Below are 20454 nucleotides of genomic sequence, written 5' to 3'. Positions count from 1 at the left end.
AGGCGCCGTACGTGGAAATCGCAGTGTATTCCTGCCTTAGCTCTCCGCCGGGCACGTCGGCTGCTCAGCGCAGCGGCGGCCGGCGGCGGCACAGGGCTGCAGCAGAGAATACCTGCCTCGCACACGCACGTACCCTCCGATTCTCCATTCTCTCTTGGCTCTTGCACGTACGCCTGTCCCTCTTTACGCTACGTTTATCTGTTACTTTTACCGGCAAAGGAATTTCTTGGTCTCCGTTGAAGAGAAAGGTGGTGTTGTGACCTGTGTGTGTGTGCAATGTCCACTTCTGATCCCCGAGGCACCTTACAAGTTTACAACTTGCATGAACCATGCATTGCATGCGACTATATGCGATTGTGATTTGTGAACTTTACATTCGCCCCAGCCAGGGTCGAGTTTTTGCAAAGCCCAACTTGCCCGGCGTGTGCATCTATCTTTAGACGAGACGACGGGCACGGGCCACGCCACTGCGTATACATGGACGCGGACGGATCGGAGCTAGCCGGCCTAGCACGATCCGACGGCGAACATGTCCTTTGGTCCAGAGAGGCCGGAGTAGGCACTAGCAGTAGCAGTAGCAGCTAGTGTCCAAGCTGGGGTGGGTGCATGCTATAATCCACAGGTTCCTATCAGGCCATGCATCAATCCATCAACCGGCGCAATCTATCTGTATGCCTGCCGACTAAAGTTATTCCATGGATGGAATGGCTCTAAAAGAAGCTAAGGTTCGTACGTACCTAACCTAACATTTTGTACGTTTTTTTCTGTGCTCGTGTCTCGTGTGTTGCATCGGTTCTATCAGCTCATTACGTCTAAACACTACACATTATCGACTTGTTTTCCGATGGCCGGGGAGACGAGGCCGGATCGCCACAGACGGATCTCTCCATCGACGTCGAACGAGGAGAAGCACACGAAGGCAACGGCACCGGCGACGTACGGGAGCAGCTAGGAAATCCATGGAGCGTCGGCGCGTCGCTGCTTTTGCTGTAGCAGATAGATGGCGAGATCTGGGCAGAAGCGGATCCGATGGCCCCAGGATCGCGCCTGTCCTGGTAATGGCACGCAAGATTCGATGGCTTGCAATCCAAGAGGGATTCTGATGGCACTTGCCCGTGGATTTTCCGGTCCTGCATTCTGTGCACCGCCGGCCAGCGCCTGCGCTAGAGATAGGGGAATCCATCCGCGCGATCTCTCCCTCTCTCACTTTTTACCTTTTTCGCTAATGCACAGTTAAAAAAGTTACTGCTGGATTGAGCTTTCCTCTCAAACAAAGGCAACGGCAAACATGCGTGCATGCTGCGACTTGGACTGTGCAAGATTGGATCGGAATGATGGTTTTGTTGTCTCTCTCTTTTTCAAGAAAAAGGAAATACCGCCATTTGGATGCAAGTTGAAACACATGAATGGTGGTTGGATCAAGTACGACAAGCCTTTTCTTTTTTTTAAAAAAAATTGCGTCTCAGATAGATGACAGGAAAACATCAATAATGATCGATCTCGCTGTTGTTTGTTTGTATGTTGTTTTCTCCAAAAGCGTAGGAATTTGAAGGAACTGGATATCATTGCAATTTGCCCGCTTTTTTCTTGGATCCATCCAATGATCCAAACAAACCCTGGATATATGTTGGCTCACCTAAATACTAATTTCCTATATTCATTCTCTTGTATTACTCTAGTAGAAAAAAAATCTTATCCAAACTTTGTTATCATCTCCTTTTTTTTAACGAATATACATGAGAGCTGCCCATTATTTTGATATAAAAGAAGGTAGACTCACAGACGTCACTACAACAAACAACAGCCACCATGACAATCACATGAAGATGCCAACTAAACTACCAACAACAACAAAGCATTTGAAAGCAATAAAAAAAACTAACAAAGGAGGCAAACAAATCCCCACCAACAATGCCCCAAGGCATGGTCTTTCAGACTCATGATTGGCTCGAGAAGAAGGTCCATTGGCAACAATTCCTCCGTGAGTTATCCGCTCCGAGCTTTGCCGGAATCTTAGAACTGAAAGAGATGGATTCTACAACTGTATATGTTTTTTTTCTGAATCGATTCTAAATCTGTATGCACTTTATTCTTCCAGCCCAGCTGAAGGGGACAATGCACGGGAATAACCTCAACCGTGCGTGTTTGCTTGCTCCGCCTCCACTTGTTCGCTCACCTCCTGGCGGCGCCGGGGTTCGACACGTGGCACGAGCTGCCCCAAGCATGCATCAAGAACCTAACGAGAAAATAGCGTTTTCCTGGGACCCGATGATGGGACGATTATGGGAGACGGCTATGTACAGGCGTGGATCGACATCTATCTCTGCAATCGATCGTAGATGTAGCTTTGTGACGAGGTGCTTACAAAGCTACAACGTACAAGTACTGAAGTACAGCCTCAAGAATGAAGGTTTCGAAACTGTATTTCTCGCTGAACCATTTCCCCTGGAAAAAGAAAGCAGAGAAAGTTCTGTATCTGAGAGTCTGACATATCCCGCCATCAGGAACCTTAAGATCTGAATGAACTGAATTTGTCAGCTTCAGAAGCTTGTAAGATGGCACTACACTACTACTAGTACATACTAGAAAGTATTGACATGATTTTTTTTACATGAGTGAGGTTATTTGACGTTTCTACGTAGATGTTGAAAGCTGCCTACACTTGACAAAGTCACAAAAGGAGGACCGAGAGCTACATCAGCACTGTAGCAGCCTTGGCGACGCTAACCTTTCGCTCGTGTTTTCGGGCTCCTCGTACGCTACTTTCACACCTACCCAAACGCAAGCGCGTACTTGCTGCCTAGTTGCACAGAAAAGCCGTGTCCGGCGGTTACCCGACGGGAGCACCGACTTGTCAAAAGCTGCTGTCCGTAGGCTCGTTGGCGACCTCTGGTTGGTCAGTTTCGCACCTCGTCGCTCTGTTTCCACACACACGTAATCCCGACTCCCTCGCCTCGTGGGCTGTGTTACGGGTGAAGAAGAAATCAAGTGCTTTCGTCGAGTGTTTTCGGCAATTCGATTACCGGGACAGAAAGGAGTGACATCACCGCATGAGCAAGCTAATGACGTCCTCCATCTAAGATACCGGCGTGAATGCGCGCCAGCTCGATCTTGTATTCGGTCGTAGCGTGCACCTCCTGATCTGACACGCGTCCGTGCACAATGCATGTGTAAGAACACACAGGAAAGAAGCAAAGCTTTTTCCGTTGGTCCGATAAAACCACGGAGAGGCAAATGCGCGAGTAAGGCGAGGGGTCCTGTTGCCGTTCTCGGCTCAGGGCCTGGGCCTCCATCATGCCTCTGATCCGATGCTCTCGGCACGCGGCACGCAGTTTGGGATGAGCTTCCGAAGTGCACAAGGAAGTTGCCCAGTTTGTATTCTCAAGAGAGGATATTATGCTGAATGCACGTAACCGCTGAGGACAACACTTTTGACAGATGCGGCAAGTCGAAACGGGTAGCCGAAGGCTGCACTAGCGCCACAACAAAACTTTGTGCGCGGCCGGGATACAGGAACCCCGTCCAAGCTCACGTTCGTTTTTCCGGTCCTCGTCGTGCGCCGATCGGAGCCGGCGACTAATCCAAGCGGCACGCGCACCGCACTTGTTCAAGGCTTCGATCAAGCCCCTTTGGCAGGAAGGCCGACCCGGCGCGCCCTGGCACGGTTCGCGAGCGGCCGTTGGCAACGCACCGAGCAATACACATGCACGCTCAGGCGCCACGGGCAGGCAACTTTTTTTAAGCCTGGACACCTACGGTACAACGTAATATCTCAATGTACGCACAAACACACACTACACCCACACACGTCCCACGCACATCCTGTGCGCACACTAAACCTACAAACTATACACACACAACGTCTTTTCGGATACCGACGAAGTCACACAGCACTTCGTAGGTAACGGGTACGTCATAGTTATTATTGTGACTCCCACACATACATTCAAGATCTGCAGAATTAATTTTTAAGAATAAATCCCAATGAACCACCCTCCCACTCGGGATCGAACCTAGGTGGGTGCGCTCCCCACCGGGAGTAGCACCACTGCGCTACAATCGCGTCTGCACGGGCAGGCACGTTGCGCGACCCGCGCGCGCGTAGCCGTAGCCCGTTGTTCTAGAAACCGAAGAAGCTAGCGTAGCGGCTAGCGGCGCAACCACTACGCCACCGAACCCAACCCTCCTCCTTGTCCGTCCGTTCCACCTGTCACCCGCGTCCCCGCCGTTGTGTCCTCGGCGGGCTCGGCGCGGGCGCGGCACACGCGCCTCCCGCGGGATCCGCCGATGCGTCCTCGGCGGCTCGGCGCGGGCGCGCGGCACACGCGCCTCCCCGCGACTCCGCCGCATGGCAGCACGACACGCTCGCGCGCGGAGCAAGCCAAGCGCCCGGGCGGCCGGAGCTGGGGTGGCAGAGGCAGCGGCGCAGCGCTCGGCTAGCCGCAAGCGGCGGCACAGGAGGATTTCGCAGCGTGGCAGGGCGCGCGCGTGGGATTCCGGGGTCTTTGGAAGCTGATGCGCAGGCGCAGCCTGGACGTTTTTGGGCACTTCCGCGCTGCGCGCTGATCGGGCGTTTTGTCCGTCTTGCACTACGCACAGCGCTCGGAGCGCGGGGGGAAAAGGGGCACATGATCGACCGCCCTCGCAGGACCACACGCTGCTCGCTGGATAACCTCACAAGTCATAACCCTACTGTATTGCTGCCTCCGTGTGTGTAGCGGAATGGCGTTTATTTTGAGCTACACTGTAGGTTTGGATTTGATGGAAGCACGTTCCAATTAGCTAGTGCTCCTACTTTTGTCGCCTCCTTGAGAACCACCACACGATATCGAAGATTTCCTCCCGGGTGATCTTTTGAAATGGTTATTGCCTTTTTTTTTTTTCCAAATTTTCTTATCAACTGGCCAGGATTTTCTAGCTTAACTTGGATATTTTCCAAGAGGAAAGACAAATTAACAACAAAAAAACTCCCCGGTCAACGTTTTCTAACTATAGAACATACCGTCAGCCGCAAGATAAATAATCCTCAAGCATCATCTGAGTTAGAGCATCCACAATAATAATCACCAACAAACATTATCTAACTATAAAATCGGTTGGCCATTTGAGAAAAATACAAAGAAGACAAAAAAACGTCGGTCATTGGGAAAAAAAATGGAAGCTATACAAATCTTATAGCGAACGTGCCATGGACAGGCTTGAGAGAGTTCGAGAATGGTGGTACCGGCCGAATGGTAAGAGTTTCACCCAAGGAAGAGGAAAGAATGACAGGGAAATCATTGGCAAGGTGGCGGCACATATCCGTGATACGCTCTTGGAACTTGGGAGCATCTACGCCATACGTCTGATCTGTTCGTCAGAAATGCAGCTAACCAATTTGATGCCCTTTTCTCTTCCATTCCTCTGCTTCTCCTTAAACCTACTACGGTTTTAATTTGAATACCAGTACTGCACCTTTAAGCAAACTGCTGAACGGCACAGGCCAAAACCCGAAAGCAGACAAGGAATTACCTGTCCCCTCGTTCCAGCAATCCTCCCCCCCCCCCCCCCCCCCCCCCCCCCTTTTTTTTTGCGAGTGGATGATATAAACGGTTGACATCGAATTCGAAAATGTCATTCCGCTTCTTGATAAGCGCAAAACGGATAGAACATATTCATCATTTTGTACCGCAGATGGTGTGTGCGCCACAACCGGATAGAGCGGTATAAAATATACTTCCCCCACAAAATTTTGTTCTCAAAGTTTTCAGGAAATGTTCGATCGGAATGCGCATATGTCACGGAGGGGCCCTAGCTCACCGGCGCCAAAAGTATCTGTTCTCCCCCCGTGCTAGTGGGGTGTGCGCTGAGCGGAGGCTGAGAGAGCCCGAGCACCCCCTCCGCGCCCTACAAATACCCCCGCCGGGCCGTCCCTCTTCTTATCGTGTGACCTCGCCCACCCCTTCCATCCTCAGCTGAAGCCAAGCCTCCTCCTCCCGCTTAGCAGCCGGCCAAAGGAGAAGTCAGTGGGAGAGTGCGATAGATAGAGAGACCGAGCCGAGAAAAACCATCAAAACGAGCGAAAAATCAGAGCGAAACCGAGACGCGCGCGTTAGAGTCTCCGAAGCTTATCTCTCCAACTCCCCCCGTCGCAGCCTCTCGTTCCGTCCATTCCTCCGGCCCGCCCGTCAAACCGCGTGCGTGTGCTCTGCTCCCCGGCTTGGCGTCTCCTCCGATCCTGTCCTGTGCTCGAGCTGCTGTTCTGGCTCTGTTCTGTTCCACATCTCCCGCGAGGTAAAAAAAAGAGAGGGACAAGAACTTAACAACAAGCCACGAAATATAAACACGCACACGAGCGCGCTAGTACCAGAGTAGCTAGCTGCAAGCAAGTACAACGTAGAAGCTAGCGCCGTCACTCGTGGTGCATCCTTTTTTGTGGCAACCTGCAGCACCACCTGACCTGACACAGCAGGTAGCGTAGCTAGCTAGCTGAGTGTGTCATTTGCGGGGGACCAGCAGGGAAGCATGGCACTGACAGTGTTCGAGACCAGCGAGCAGCAGCAGCAGCTCCTCCCGTGCCAGCAGGCCGTCGAGCAGGCCGGCGATGGCGGGAAGGCGCCGGCTGCGGCTGGTGGCGCCGAGAAGGCCGCCGTGACGCTGAAGGAAACAGACCGCGGCGGCGACGACGACGGCCCGGAGAGGGCCGACATATGGAACATGATCCAGGCGCAGAAGCCGACCGCGGCCGCGGCCGCGCCCAAGCAGGCGCAGGCGCCGTACGTGCACCCGCTCGTGCGCCGCTCGTCGAGCCTGCTGACACAGAAGAGCCTGGAGATCTGCACCGAGAGCCTCGGCTCCGAGACGGGCTCCGACGGCTTCTCCGACGCGGACGGCTCCAGCACCGACCGCTCGTGCCCGGGCTCCGACGACGAGCGCGAGGAGGCGGTGGCCCCGCGCGCGCCACCGCCCAGGGCGTTCCCGCCGCCGCTGCCGTCGCTGGCGCGGCGCAAGGTGGAGTCCACCATGGAGATGAGGCAGGAGCGCCAGGGCGGCCGCCTGCTCGTCAGGGTCGTCCCCGTGCCGTCGTCCACTCTGTTCCGCGCCCAGCGCCGCGGCGGGCGCCTGCTCCTGTCGTTCGCCGACACGGCCGCCCCCGCCGCGGATGAGAGCCGTGGCCAGGTGGAGCCTGTGCAGCAGGCCGACGAGCACGACGCCCACGAGGAGGAGGAGGACGAGGACGTGGAAGAAGACGACGACGACGAGGAGGTAGAGGTCGTGGACAGGGGCACCGTCGTGGAGTTCAAGGTGAGCACGCAGCCGCAGGCGCGAAGCGGGAGTGGCCCGCGCGTGCGCCGCTCCTCGCTCGTCATCAACAAGTTCGTGGGCGCCGAGCCAGCGGCCACCTGCGAGATCAACGCCGGCGCCGCCCCCACCGCGCCGCAGGAGCACTCGCCCAAGCACAGCAGGCGCTCCACCGGGTCCACCACCACGGCGGTCGCGGCGCTGGCCGCGGCCTCGGTCCTGAGTGCCACCGCCCCGCCGCCGTGCAATGGTGAGGACGTCGTCCCCGGCGCCACGTGCGGCGAGAACAAGCTCCTGATGACGGCGAAGCGGCGCAGCAGCAAGGAGGAGCTGCTCAACCACATGCGCCGGTGCAACCAGCTCCGTGGGCAGCTCTTCTTCTGGGAGCCGCGCATCGCCACCTCCTCTTGAACCCAACCCCGACCGACGGCGACCGGCCGCCGCCGTCCCTCCCATTCATGCTTCAACGAGTGCTCTGTTTGTTCGCAGCAGCCGCCGCCACCGCTGCTGCTGCAGGTGTAACGTACGTACGTAACGTAATGCTGCTTGTTGTTAGTAGTAAGTGAAGATCGTCACGTGATTGGCTTAGCCGTGTGTGTGTGTGTGTGAGGTGAGAGCTATGGAGAGAGAGCGCTTAGCCCCATTGGTTTGGCATGTCACCTTACGTGCCCTGCCTGATGTATCTACTACTACCATTTACGTGCTGCTGCTACTACTAGTGACCGTTGCTTATCATTGAGATCGACGTCTCTGATGACCTGATGATGGGCGTGTTTTGGATGGAGTCGGTGCCTGATTTTATTGGGAAGTTTGTTGCGATGACGGCTTCCCGGAAATGCTGAATGCCAGCTGCTGGATATTACAAATTAACCTCCATATACTAATTGAATATTAGGAATTTAACTCACAAGAAAAGGACGAAACGAACGAAGATAATCGACAAGGTCTGATTGTTAGTAGTCTGCTGATGTTGATGCTAGTATAAACGAACACTTGTAATCTAGTTCTCATCCTGATCACCTCTGGAGATTCATGAAAATATAATTACAGAATAATGCAATGAATATGCACATACACATACATCTGGGCAATCGGATAATCGAATTGAGAATAGATACACAGCGGGATGCTCTGCAGCGCGAAGATCTGAAGATAAGCTTATCAGCTATGGCATCAGTTCAGTCGAAATGTTTTGCATTCGATTTCTGTTTTATTTTTTTTAAGATCAATTTCTGTTTTATCAATCGGAGGTTATCTCCGCAACACTTCCAATCGTCAAACTCAGGTTAATAATTGTGTGCAATGCTATTCGAGATAAATAAATACATGGACAATTTAAGTAGCTACACTTATCTCCTACCACCATTTTGAAAAATAAACGGATAGGAAAATTAGTCTGGGAGACACTACTTTTTCTGGAATTTGGTTGTAAATTCTTTCTTGTCTCAAGATTACTCATTTCTGTTCGTATGACGCTAGATAGATGAAGACAAGAAACTTTTTAACACTATCCTATAGATATGGAATAATTTTATTAGGTAGTGTCTTACAGACAAAATACCATTTCTTCCATGCATCGTGTTGTTTTTGGGTCGAAGGATTGGATCGTATGATCATACTCCTACAAGATCATGTATTGTACTGATCGAGCAGGACTATGATCTTATCATCAATAGAACTGGATCGAACTGCTTGCTTTCGAACAATCTGATATGTTATCAATGTTTCGAGAAAAACGACCTTCCATTCTCAATAAAAATCTTGATTGTTTTTACCTGGGACTAAAAGACTTTATTCCCGGGTCTAAATTTCGTACTCCATAGAGACACAACCGGAACTAAAGATGATCCTTTTAGTCCCCGTTGGTGTTACAAACTCGCTTGTAACACCAACCGGGACTAAAGTGTCCCCACGAGTTACTACAAAAGGATTGCATCCCCTACTCAGTCAGATATGTTGTGTAAGTGAGATGGGAAGGAAACTATGCGCGAGGCTTGAATCTCATGCACCGCGCACGCGCATATTTCGTGTGAAAAATCGCGTAACTTGTGACTTGCGACGTGCGCGTGTGGAAATTTCTAATATTTTTTTGGCGTAAAACATTTTAGTCCCTGTTGGTATTGATGTGCCTTTAGTCCCTGGTGAAAAGTCGGGACCTTACCCGAATGATTAGTCCCGGTTGGGAAAACTGAGATCTATGAGGTTTTCCAACCGGGACTACTGCTCGTTTCTCTACCAGTGGAGTGTATTTTAATATGTTTGCTCTCTAGAAAATAATGTCGTATGCTGAAAATCTTATCTTTTATATGGTCATGTGGAACCAACATGGAAATATGTAAACCTTCTAAGCATGAATAGCATATTGGACTTATTAGTAAATTTATCTAGACTAGAAGCTTGATTTGCACTTCATGACTAGACGCTACTGAAATTGAGGCAGACAAAAAATGATTCCAAATGTTGGCATCCCCCAAAAGCCTTGCTGGGCCGACCAAACAAAAACTGAATATCACGGCAGAAAGTAACCAAAAAAGGCTAAGCGATCATCATTATGTCTCTCTTCCCTACTACTAGTTCCTAGTCTCGAAATGGTTATAACATCAGCCACTGAAGATTATTCATCTTCGACCCACTAAATAAAGACTAAAATTCAGATGCCAAATTCACCAATGCACTAAGTTCTCAGCACACCGTTTTAGTGGCTTTCAGGAACAATTTCTCAGAACCAACGCGGGTACCAGAATCGGAATCGGAATCGGAATGCGAACCCGAATGCGGCGAGGGAGTGGAATGGAACGGGATGGAATGTCCCCCGCAGGTGCCACCCTAGGAGCCGTCCAAAACCAGGTCGAAATTGCGCCGCTAAAGGGCCACGAAATCCGGGGACCAAAGCCAGAAAACAAAACCCCGAGAGGAGGAATAAAGAGCTCGTCGTGGTGAGAGATGGAGATCTTTTCATGTCGATTTCCGCCGGCGAGTTAGAGTGCGGGATGACGCTAATCCCCATGCGCGCGCGGCGCGCGCCTTGCGCTCTCAGTTACTCGTAGCTGGTACGCGATCCATGGATGTGTGTTGTGTATGCTTGCATGCGAGATTCTGACGGCGATGGCAAGAGTTATCTGGAACTCCATGGCTGCAGCCGGGCCAATCTTTTCCCCGGAGATGACAGCAAAAAGATCTGAATTCGGATGCTTCACGAGCCTGTCACTCGCACCACCCCGGTAATGCGAGTACTCTACTCCGCGAGCTCCCACAATGACACTGCTCAAATCGCCTGTTCCTGTCCATTTCAGGCATTTCTAAAGCAAGCTCCGACACATACATATATGCCGGCCGGGACAACTTGCATTCGCGTAGCGCTTTCGAATTTCGATCCGGAGCAGGACGAACCTATTGATCGAGCTCGATAGATTCCATGCATGCAGTTTATTTATAGGATAGGCACAGGCAGCAATTAGCTCTGTAATATATGCGGCTAGGCTGAGAAATTCAGAAGCCATGGTATCGTTTCGCTAGTTCTGAGGTCAAAGCACAAAGGTTCTTTGCTCAAGTATGCAAGCCCAAACAGATTGCAGCACTTAGTATAATATGGCTCATTTTACTACGTACATCGACTATGGACGGCCCTACGAGGCCATCAGCACATGACATTCTGAAGATGGAAAAGGCTAGTCATGATATGCACAAAACCTTCGCTTTGCAGGGCTAAATGGAGGAGAATATAGCTGAAAGAGATGGCATGACAAACGGGAGAGATTGCGTAAGGACTAAGTGACGGCTTTCGACGGCGAGCTTTATTTTGGAATGGGAGAGCAACATCAGAGTGACGATGAATGGTGATAACGAACTCCCCGAAACAGTGCAGCAGCAGGAATGGTTTTCCCAAAACTTTTTTGGAAACAAAGGCGTGCATGCTTCGTACTGACATGGGCGGCCAGCAGTAACAGATGCACATGAGCACCTAGCCCTATCCAGAAAAGAGCCTTGATCGCATAAAAGTGAAGAGGACAGGATCTGAGGGCGCGATTTTGCCTGTACTAAATCTGTCTTAGTCTAAATAGTGTGGAGTTAACCAGAAGCAACATCATGATCAATATTCCAGCACGAAACCCGCCAATTTTCTGACATTGCAAATATCCTTCTAGTATCGTATTCTACAAACAAAAAAAATGTTTAAAATAAACAGAAATTGGGTGTAAAATGTCCTTCTTGGAAATAAAATTGTAGTAAAATGCACTAGAAGGTTATAGGACAGGTTTGTGGGAATCAGGCTAGGAGCAATATTCGGTAGTGCAAGCCCCATTACCCTGCAATAACAACAGTGCCTGGTTATGTATATGAGCCAAAACTAACACTAGCCCATGGAAAGGCGCGGGGCCTAAAAGGCGATCCGAAAGAAGAAGGTGTGGAGCGTGTAAAGCAAAGCGGAACAAAAAGGAGGAAAGGCTTATGCCTGGTAATGACGGGTAAAGGAGGAACCTTATGCCCCCGGATGCTGGCCACCTGCTTTTGCCAAATTCTAGCCGAATAAACACTGTCCCATACTCAAGATAAAGAGCCGTTTCGGCAGTACTCTCCTGTACCTCTTCACTGGCGATGCATATTTGCACAGCCACCTTGCATGAGGAGGCTTGACATTCCCCGTGCACTGCTAATTTTGGGACGTCCGTCCGTATGGAAACTAAACCCAGGCCGATCCGATCAGACTCCAATTGGAATCCTGTTTTATGGAACCCAAGAGGAACAAGGCTCCGGTCGCCCAACACCTGTGCGGCTGCGCGTCACTTTCGCCTCACTGCACAAGGACACATCCCAACTGGAAATGCAATCTGTCCGGGACGGACACTGAAACCACACCGCATGAGAGCAAGTAGAGGGCATCAATATCATATCACCGGCTACCAGACGAGGCAAAGCCCCTTTGATCACGCCGTCTTTATCTCTGTCTGTGCGTCCTCGCTCACGCGGCGTCTCTAACTCTAATGGCGGAGCTTTATTTCCGCGATCGCCCCGGCATTGGGGGAATAAGATCCAGGGACGGATCGTGGATATGTGCAGGCCAGTGCAGTGCGTGCCTGGCCACCAATCTTTCCGGTGGTTCGCCGGGTGCCGGGGCTGCTGCCAGTTGCGTGCCGGGCGGCGAATAATCAAAAGCCTTTCTCTTGGCTGCTGCTGGGGTGATGCACCCGTGGCCCCCGTTGATCTCGCAGGGGTCGGGTCTCACAATAATGGCGGCCTTTTGGGCGGTTTGCTTTTGCGCTGTGCTAAAAGGATGTTCGCAGGGTGCAAATAAATCTCTTCTTCTCCGCGTTGTCCATGCATGATGATCTTTTCTTCTTCTTCTTCTTCTTTGTTTTAGTTAAGCAAAGGCAGGGAAAGTGACGGGTCGTCTGACCGGAATAGCTCTCATGGAAAATGGATATCTTTTCTGAAAGAAAAGAAAGATGGAAGTTAATATTTATGTTGTGTGATTATTGTGATGAATTGGGAGAGGCCAAATGCTGTGTTCTTAATATCAGTTATTGGGTGCCTTAGTATGCAAGATAAAGCCTTTTGTGGCTTTATAAATGTGGCCGCCTGTGCCTACCTCTCAAGTGGACATGCAGTAGTGTAGTGTGATTCGTGCTGAAATTTCAACACATGAGCAAATGCTTGAAAATTTCATTATAAAATGTCAAACCCATTGTCTAATGAAAAAGCGAGGGTCAAATCCATGGTCATAGTACATGCCTTCTTTATCATGTACCACAGCTTGAGCTATACCTACAAAGTTTGCCAACAGTCAAATTATACACACACAACAGATAACAAAGCTTTAACGGAGCATCGATTCGTTTTCTAATTGTGAAAGTATGGTACTTTAAAGCTAGGTTAGGGATGATATTGTTCCCAAAATGGCCTTAGCATTCAGCTAAGCAAACAGGTAGGCCAGCAGCAGCTGATGCATAATAAACAAAACAAGCGCACGAAAACATCATTTTCCATTAACTACTCAAGCTTTGGAGCTTACCAGTACCGTGAGTCCATGACCTCGCCCCTAGTGCCGGCTACGTACCCCCCGGGCCCGCCATCTTTGCTACAAAGCAGATGTTGAAAACGGGAACGCAACAAGGTCGAACTCGAACGCCCACTTGCTCATGGCGGCGGCTTACCCGCGCCTGACATGTGTGTGAGCAAAGCTGGAAATCATTCGACACTATGTAAAAGAAGAAAAGGCCACAAATAATTCGGCCCCTTTTTGTATGTGCAATTTTTTTCTAATCTCCCGTAGAGCAAGCAGACCAACCGACTCGTCCCGGTCCGGCCGCTCGCATCAGCTGATCAGCCTCGTGGAGTGCGGCCGGCCGGCGGCTGGCTGGTAAGCTGGTTCGTGGACTTGTTGTGGAGCTGGGCCACGGGCCCTTTCCCGCGTGACACCAACACAGCACCATCACCACCCGGGAGACTGGGGCGGCGGGGCGGGCGCACCCGGCCGGCGTGCGAGACCCCCTTGTGTCCCATGGGCGAGGCGGCCGGTGACGACGCCAGCGGCCAGCCAGCCAACCATCGGTCGCGGCCGTGCCCCCGGGCGCGCACGTCGGTGTCAACTGTTGTTAGGGTGCACGTCCGCGCGAGGGGCCCCGGCGTGACGAGCGCGCGCAGCGAGGGATCGGGTGATGATGATGGATGGCCTTGGCCTTCGAGGCTTTGCGTCTGCGCGCGGCCCACAGCGCGACGGGTGCTGCTGGCCCGGCCGGGGCACACCGGGAAAAGGCGACGAGTGCTGCTGTGCCGGTCTCCGTCTCGCGGTCTCGCTCGCGTCGAAAGGTCTCGGGTCCGCTAATAATTCCAGACTGTCATCAGGTTGGACGTATGGGAGGGGCGTGGCGTGGGAAGGTCAGGTGCGTCGCCTGCCTCCGCTCGCGCCCCGGTGCTGGAGATAAAAAGCCGGCCGGCCGGCCGCCGGCGGCGGGGGCAGCAACGCGGCAGGTGATAGCGTTCCTGCCCTGGAGGAAATAGCTGGCTGGCCAACTTGTGCCTGATCTACGCATGGACGCCACATATTCTAGTATGGCACGGCCGCAGTGCCGCTCAGGTCTCCGCGTTTCAAATTGGGTGGCACATTTCCACAAACACGGATTCAGGTGGTGTCAGCAGCGTTTTTTCGTAGAGGAAAGGAACTCGGAATTGAACTGTAGCGCATGGGTAGGAGAACAAGCCCACAATAACAAATACTACACAATAACACAATGGATGTCAATGATTGAGGAAAACAGCCGGAGCGTTCGTTCTGCGTGTGACGAGCTCTTGTAGATTTTGACTACCCTGAACCCGTGGGCTTTCGAGGCATCACGCTTTCACATTTGCAATGCAGACATGCGACTGGCAGCTGCTATCCTCTCGTCGATGGCGTCTTTACGATAGCATCTCCAGGCCAGGTGTCACGGCTTTGGCGACTAAAGAGCTAGGTGTCAAATTACTGTTACAGCACTGTAGCATACTGTAGCGTTTCGTTTGTATTTATGAATTATTGTCCAAACATTGACTAATTAGGCTCAAAAGATTCGTCTCGCAAAGTACAACAAAACTGTGCAATTAGTTTTTAATTTCGTCTACATTTAGTACTCCATGCATGTACCGCAAGTTTGATGTGGCGGAGAATCTTCTTTTGCATAGTACCAAAGTTGGGAGTTAGGGGTGAACTTAAACAAGGGCCCAATTGTTTCAGATGTTTTCATGTCAGTCGCCAAAAGGTAAGACAAGTTGACTTCGCTGCGGAGAGTGAACAGCTTTGAATCGCACTTGGTTGAATACTACTAGTCATGGACATTTCCTCCGCTGAATAACGCGCAGATATCTCGATTCCTGTCTAATGCATGTCCGTTTTTGAACATACCAGTATCGCACTCGCACCCACATTTACAACTCACAAGTCATGGCAGCCTATGATCTCCGTCAGCATCCAGTGAAAATGACGACAAGCCATGTACATATATCAGCATTACTTACATTGAAAGGTGAAACAAGAAACAGTGAGATGACTAGGTGAGCCATTCGACATTCACTTCAGCAGGGTTCTTTTCCAACATAAATTTTTCTACTTCTTTCCAATAAAACTTTCAACCTCATGGGTACATCAATCCAATATCACTCTAGGTAGTAATATGAGCCATTTCACTAGTAATTATCTGTTCTTCACCGACTACACTAGAGTCCCAAAGGCATATTTCAAACTTACAGCCTGCAGAACAACATTACAGGGCTGCAGCTCGAATCAGGTGGCACAAAGGATCACTAGCAGATGTTCTTTGATTGCAGACACCAATAGCAGTCCTCTTACTTGGGCTTCACTGGCCTTTGCACATAAGATTTGTTTGGATCTTCTGTCTTAAGTTTTGGGGGTTTGATTTCGCCTTTTCGTCCCTGCAGAAAGGAGCCAGTCAGTTACAGATTCATGGATAAGATACTACTTCCCATGTACACTTTCTAACCTTCTTTCCTGTCTTCATGAAATCCCTCCAGCTAGAGACCTACAATCCAAAAACCATGGTATTAGGCAGTTCGGACATATGAGCACAGGTAGCTGTACTGTATACTGATGACAGAGAATGTTAGTTATGGCTTGAGCAAAAACTTTAGCAACAATGTGGAAAAATCACTAACTCAAGCCACAAATGCAGCTCTGAATTTATGGTCACTCTATGATGTACTTAGGCTAGACCATGAGTACTGAAAAGTGCCCAAATCCTTCCACTATGCACTCAGTATTCCTTGGGGACTGATGAAGATTTCACAAATGTGGTACTAATGACAAGAAGGTACACCTCATGCTATGAAGAATTGGAACGGCAGGTGTATTTCACCGGAAAAGTAGAGCTCGAACAATCCAGGGACTAAAAGCAGCGTTTGAGGTAGTACCAACTACTATGCAAAATATCTGCAGCACCACTACAATTATGTACCGTGATTCTCCCCATTTCCAGCTTTTTCATACATTTTTCAGTACACCACCTAATTTCATACAGAAATGTGAATGGTAGCTAACAGAGTGAAATTTCCACACAGAATAGACTGCAAACATACCCGCTGATCTCTGGTCTCCTCCCACTTCTCTTCATGCTCTCTCTTCCTCTTCCACATCTCTTTTGTTTCCTCCTCATCCTTCTTAAGTCTCCCTTCTTCCTCCGATATCTGTGCAGCGCGCATGAATATAGCTCATCTGAGAACTCAGTTTTCCAAATGATAATACTAGAAAAAAGAAACAGAAAAAATCTAATTACCCTCATTTGCATTTTTCTCCTACGCCATTCTTTCTCCGTCAAAATTTCACGTACTTTAATTATTAGTTGCTGCTGAAATTCATCTGATCGTTCAAACTGCTCTTCATATTTTCCCTGCACGCATGCAAGCAAATCATTAGGGGGTTTTGAATTGTTCATGATGGATGAAATTCAACAAGACCAAGGTTCTTGCAGAAGCCAAAAATTATAATAATATTCTGTCAACACTGAACCATGTAGATGATGTATGCAAAAGAAAACATCTGATTTGCAGCACTGTGCATTGCTGAGAGATTTCAACAAATGAAGCGTTTCAGGTACATAAAACGTTTCCCTATATGGAAAGAAGTTTATTCTGAAGTTTGCAGGGTACAATCAAAAGTTTGTGATGACCTCTACAACATGTCCACGTAATTGTGGATCTGCCCTCAGTGACCAAAAAACATCACAAATGTATGCAGTTGTTCCAAAAATTACAGTAACAGGCTCTTTGGATGCCGCACAAAGCAGCAAGTATTTCTTCAGGCTATTTTGACTCGTGGGATAAGACGAATAACCAAGTTAAAGTTCACAGCCTTCAGCAGGAAATGGAAATACCAGTAGCATTACCAGACCAGTCACCTGCTGAATGCTATTATGACGGATGGTTTTTCCTATTGTTGAAACCAGTGAATTAACCTAACTAGACCAATTAAGGTGTATTCTGAGCAGTTCTGACAATGTACTTCCATCGAAACATGCTACCAAGATGCCATAAAAAATTTTGATGCTTGAAGTTCACATCACCTTCCATAAGTTTGTCTTACACTCTTACCTCATCTACGAGGGATTTTATCTTGGATGCACTGTCTTTCTTCAGCTCCTTTTTCCTCTTCGCCCTCAACTCTTCTGTATTTTTCAACAAAAAAGAATAACAAAATTTGTTCAGTTCGTGTATGCTCTCTACTTATTTCAGCTGGCTAAATCATTATTGCCAATGGGAAAATATGATGCATAAAAAAGATCACATCACACCTTTTGCAGCAGTAACTTGGTCAAGGATGTATCCTCTTTCCTGTGGATCAAGCAGGAGCTGCTGTGCTTTTGCCAGAGCTGTACCATCAAGTAAATACATCAATAAGCAAGGAAAAGAGAAGGAAGATGACGATTGGTTTGACCACAACAATGTGTTAATTTTTAGTGGCATTACGGCAGAGCTAACGGCAGAAGTCAAGATCTCCCAAGAAGAGATACTGCGACAGTTACATTTCCTGGATTATCTAGAAACCATACATCCTACAGGAAAACTCAACATGATCAACCCTACATTAGCACCTTGTTAGCACTATTATCTTGACGAACTTAAAAACTGTATAAATCCCATTTAAGCTGATTTCTTCATTGTATAATTCTCCAAATTGTTATCTGAACCCTATTGTGGATAAGCGGATACTGGGTAATGATCCATTTTAATTCATCTGCAATTCTCTTCTGGTATGATCTACGCACTCATGGAGGAGAACTTTGACAAGGAACCATAGAAGAGTGGAGTATGGTTCGGCTCAAACTCGTGAAGAAGCTCCAGGAACTCCCATCTCACCAACGATTTCTCGTTCAGTCATCTGGACAAAAGTCTGAGGTAGAAGGCAAGGGGTAGTTAGGTCTTTTCGTGCCTCCATTAGGCCTAGCTCTTGTCAACAATGGTAGATGTGGGTAAGATTTGCAATATGGTGGCATATTTCACGCTAGAAATTTTGTGAAAGCATTCCTTGGATTGGAGACATTTTGTGATGGCAAGAAAAGAATTATTCCTATGTTCTTGATGGTTTATAAATTGTAAGTCCCCATTTCAGAAACATGTTATATGACATACAGCAATGCAATGCACGTTTCCCAAATTCATAAGACAAGGAATTACAGTAGAACTTCTTATGTGACCTACAAGTTCACTACTGACTCATTTCAGTACCTGCAAAAGCTTCTTGTGCCTGCGGATGCTTGCATTTATCAGGATGGACCAACAATGACAACTGCAGACAGCAAAAGAAACAAAAAAAAACATTAGATGAACACAAAAATTAGAACAAATGAAAGACTTTCTAAATATCAAACCCATGCCTTGATACCTTCCTATATTGCTTCTTCACCTCATCTGGGGATGAATCAAAAGACAACTTAAGATGCTCAAAGGGGTTTAACTTGAAGCAACCAAGTATCCTGTTAAATTTAGGATGTGTCAAGAAAGGGCAATATAATCGAACACTAACAATCAAATAGAGTGACATTTCAATTCATTCATTTCTTTCACTTGGAAATATTGCTTATGTTCCATATACATGCTATTCTGAACTTCTAGTACCTTTGTTGTAAAGAAGTGCTACTGTACAATTTCGCCTTACATCACTGTCTAAGTTCGAGGTTTATATCTAACTTCCCTGATCATATTGTTCCTTCGATAGTTAGTGTTAATTATCAAAAGATAGGGGTCTTCAAGACGTGAAACCCAATTAAATCGGACAATTAGTAAAGTTCAAGTTCAAATTGGAAAATTAGCTAAGTCATGTAACCGATTGGTCATCAGGACCTCAGTAGCACCCGGCCAAAGAGGTCGCAGGTTCGGTCCCCAGTGGGGACGAATTCTGGTGGGTTTTCCAGGATTTATTCCTGGGTTGCTATGGGTACACACATGCGTGAGTGTTCAGTGGTACTACACGTTTCCCGCGCAATGAGGGCAGTAGTCTCTCCAATCTCTTCTCTACCCTGTGTATGGAAGCGCACGCATGTGTGTGCGTGGTTGTGTGCGTCCTATGTATGTACCCTCTCAAAAAAAATGTAAGTGCAAGGTCTAGCTCCTTACAACTAAACTTAGAACAACTCTAATAATCTGCCCACAAATACCAAGGACCGCTCCAACACAGCACATGTTGTCTAAGCTAAGCCTACAGCAGGAAATAATTATACTCACCATGGTGCAATTATCATATAAGGAAGTGGAAGGGGGCAATTTTTCAGAGACTACCGATTTCCACAACAAGAAACATAAAATTCCGGGTGCAATTAACAAGAAAAGCAACAGAACTCACGGGCCTCTCAGAGTACGTAGATAACTCAGCAGGTGAACGACCGTACAACTGCAACCTAGGGTTCACTCGGGCTAAAGGGATTCCCCAAATCTCAGCGATGCTTAGTGCCCAACCGATTGCTACATGTACTGGGCCGCACACTAGAGACCAATAGTGGGAAACGAGTGGGATCTGATGCTATATAACGCGCAACGGTGATTCGCAACGAAATGAAACCGCCATGGGGCGATGAGGAAGGGGGGGAGGGAGGGAGGTAGAAGACCTGAGCACTTCGTTGTCGCGCTCGGCCTCGCTGACCTCCGCCAGGAAGCTCTTAAGGAGCTGGTCCTCGTCGGCCTCCGACGAGCCCATGGAGATGGTGGAGGGGAGGGGACAAGCCGAGGTGGGGAAGACGCGCTTGGAGCGGGCGGGGCGGGGCTCGGCTCTGGTTGGGGGAGGACGACGAGGAGACGACAGCGCGTAGCTTGCGTCGCGCGGGGAGAGATGGGACGGGGGACTCGGGAGCACGGGAAGGAGTCGGTGGCGGATGGACGGTTCAGATTTGCTCTGCTCCGACGGATCCAGGCCCCCCGCTGCGTGGGTGTCTCTTAGGCTTGGTGGGCCGAGAATAGGGCCGGGTATCGTCGTGTGGCCCGGAACGGTGCGTTCGAAATCAATACGTCAGCGACAATAACCTAGTTTTACAATTTTTTTATCCAATTATATATTTCTGCAAAATCGAAAAAAAATATATAAAAATAAAAAAGTTCTAGAGCTGTAAATCATGCGCGTCGGACCGAGCTGATGAAAAGCCCAAAATATTTTACGCCCATCAGGTAGGAATTTTTGAGCCGTTATTGGGTCGGACACGG

General features: G+C 49.1%; 2 protein-coding genes across 2 annotated transcripts; one reads left to right on the top strand and one right to left on the bottom strand.

The window, feature by feature from the left end:
* Positions 1-5901: 5901 nt before the first annotated feature.
* LOC117840530 (uncharacterized) lies at positions 5902-8020 on the top strand. The gene has a single exon (XM_034721042.2). The coding sequence runs from the start codon at positions 6505-6507 to the stop codon at positions 7690-7692; it is 1188 nt and encodes a 395-aa protein (XP_034576933.1). The 5' UTR covers positions 5902-6504; the 3' UTR covers positions 7693-8020.
* Positions 8021-15222: 7202 nt separating this feature from the next.
* On the bottom strand, positions 15223-20088 carry LOC117840179 (uncharacterized). The gene is made up of 9 exons (XM_034720637.2): positions 19866-20088; positions 18647-18737; positions 18490-18550; positions 17556-17633; positions 17356-17429; positions 16542-16655; positions 16345-16452; positions 15753-15791; positions 15223-15684 (listed from the first exon to the last, which is right to left on the bottom strand). The coding sequence occupies exons 1-9, from the start codon at positions 19952-19954 to the stop codon at positions 15598-15600; spliced, it is 741 nt and encodes a 246-aa protein (XP_034576528.1). The 5' UTR covers positions 19955-20088; the 3' UTR covers positions 15223-15597.
* Between the last annotated feature and the right edge of the window lie 366 nt (positions 20089-20454).

The sequence above is a fragment of the Setaria viridis genome, chromosome 9 (genome assembly GCF_005286985.2).
Source record: "Setaria viridis chromosome 9, Setaria_viridis_v4.0, whole genome shotgun sequence".
NCBI lineage: Eukaryota > Viridiplantae > Streptophyta > Magnoliopsida > Poales > Poaceae > Setaria > Setaria viridis.
The sequence above is the reverse complement of the archived record's forward strand: the minus strand, read 5'-3'. Positions and strand labels throughout refer to the sequence as shown.

What these genes read in the sequence shown, in the direction of transcription:
- LOC117840530 (XM_034721042.2), top strand. Translation starts at nt 6,505, where the DNA reads ATGGCACTGACAGTGTTCGAGACCAGCGAGCAGCAGCAGCAGCTCCTC.
- LOC117840179 (XM_034720637.2), bottom strand. Translation starts at nt 19,954, where the DNA reads ATGGGCTCGTCGGAGGCCGACGAGGACCAGCTCCTTAAGAGCTTCCTG. An exon ending in CCAAGTTACTGCTGCAAAAG is followed by an intron (nt 17,430 to 17,555) that starts GTGTGATGTGAT and finishes TGAAAAATACAG; the next exon opens with AAGAGTTGAGGGCGAAGAGG. An exon ending in TCATGAAGACAGGAAAGAAG is followed by an intron (nt 15,685 to 15,752) that starts GTTAGAAAGTGT and finishes TCCTTTCTGCAG; the next exon opens with GGACGAAAAGGCGAAATCAA.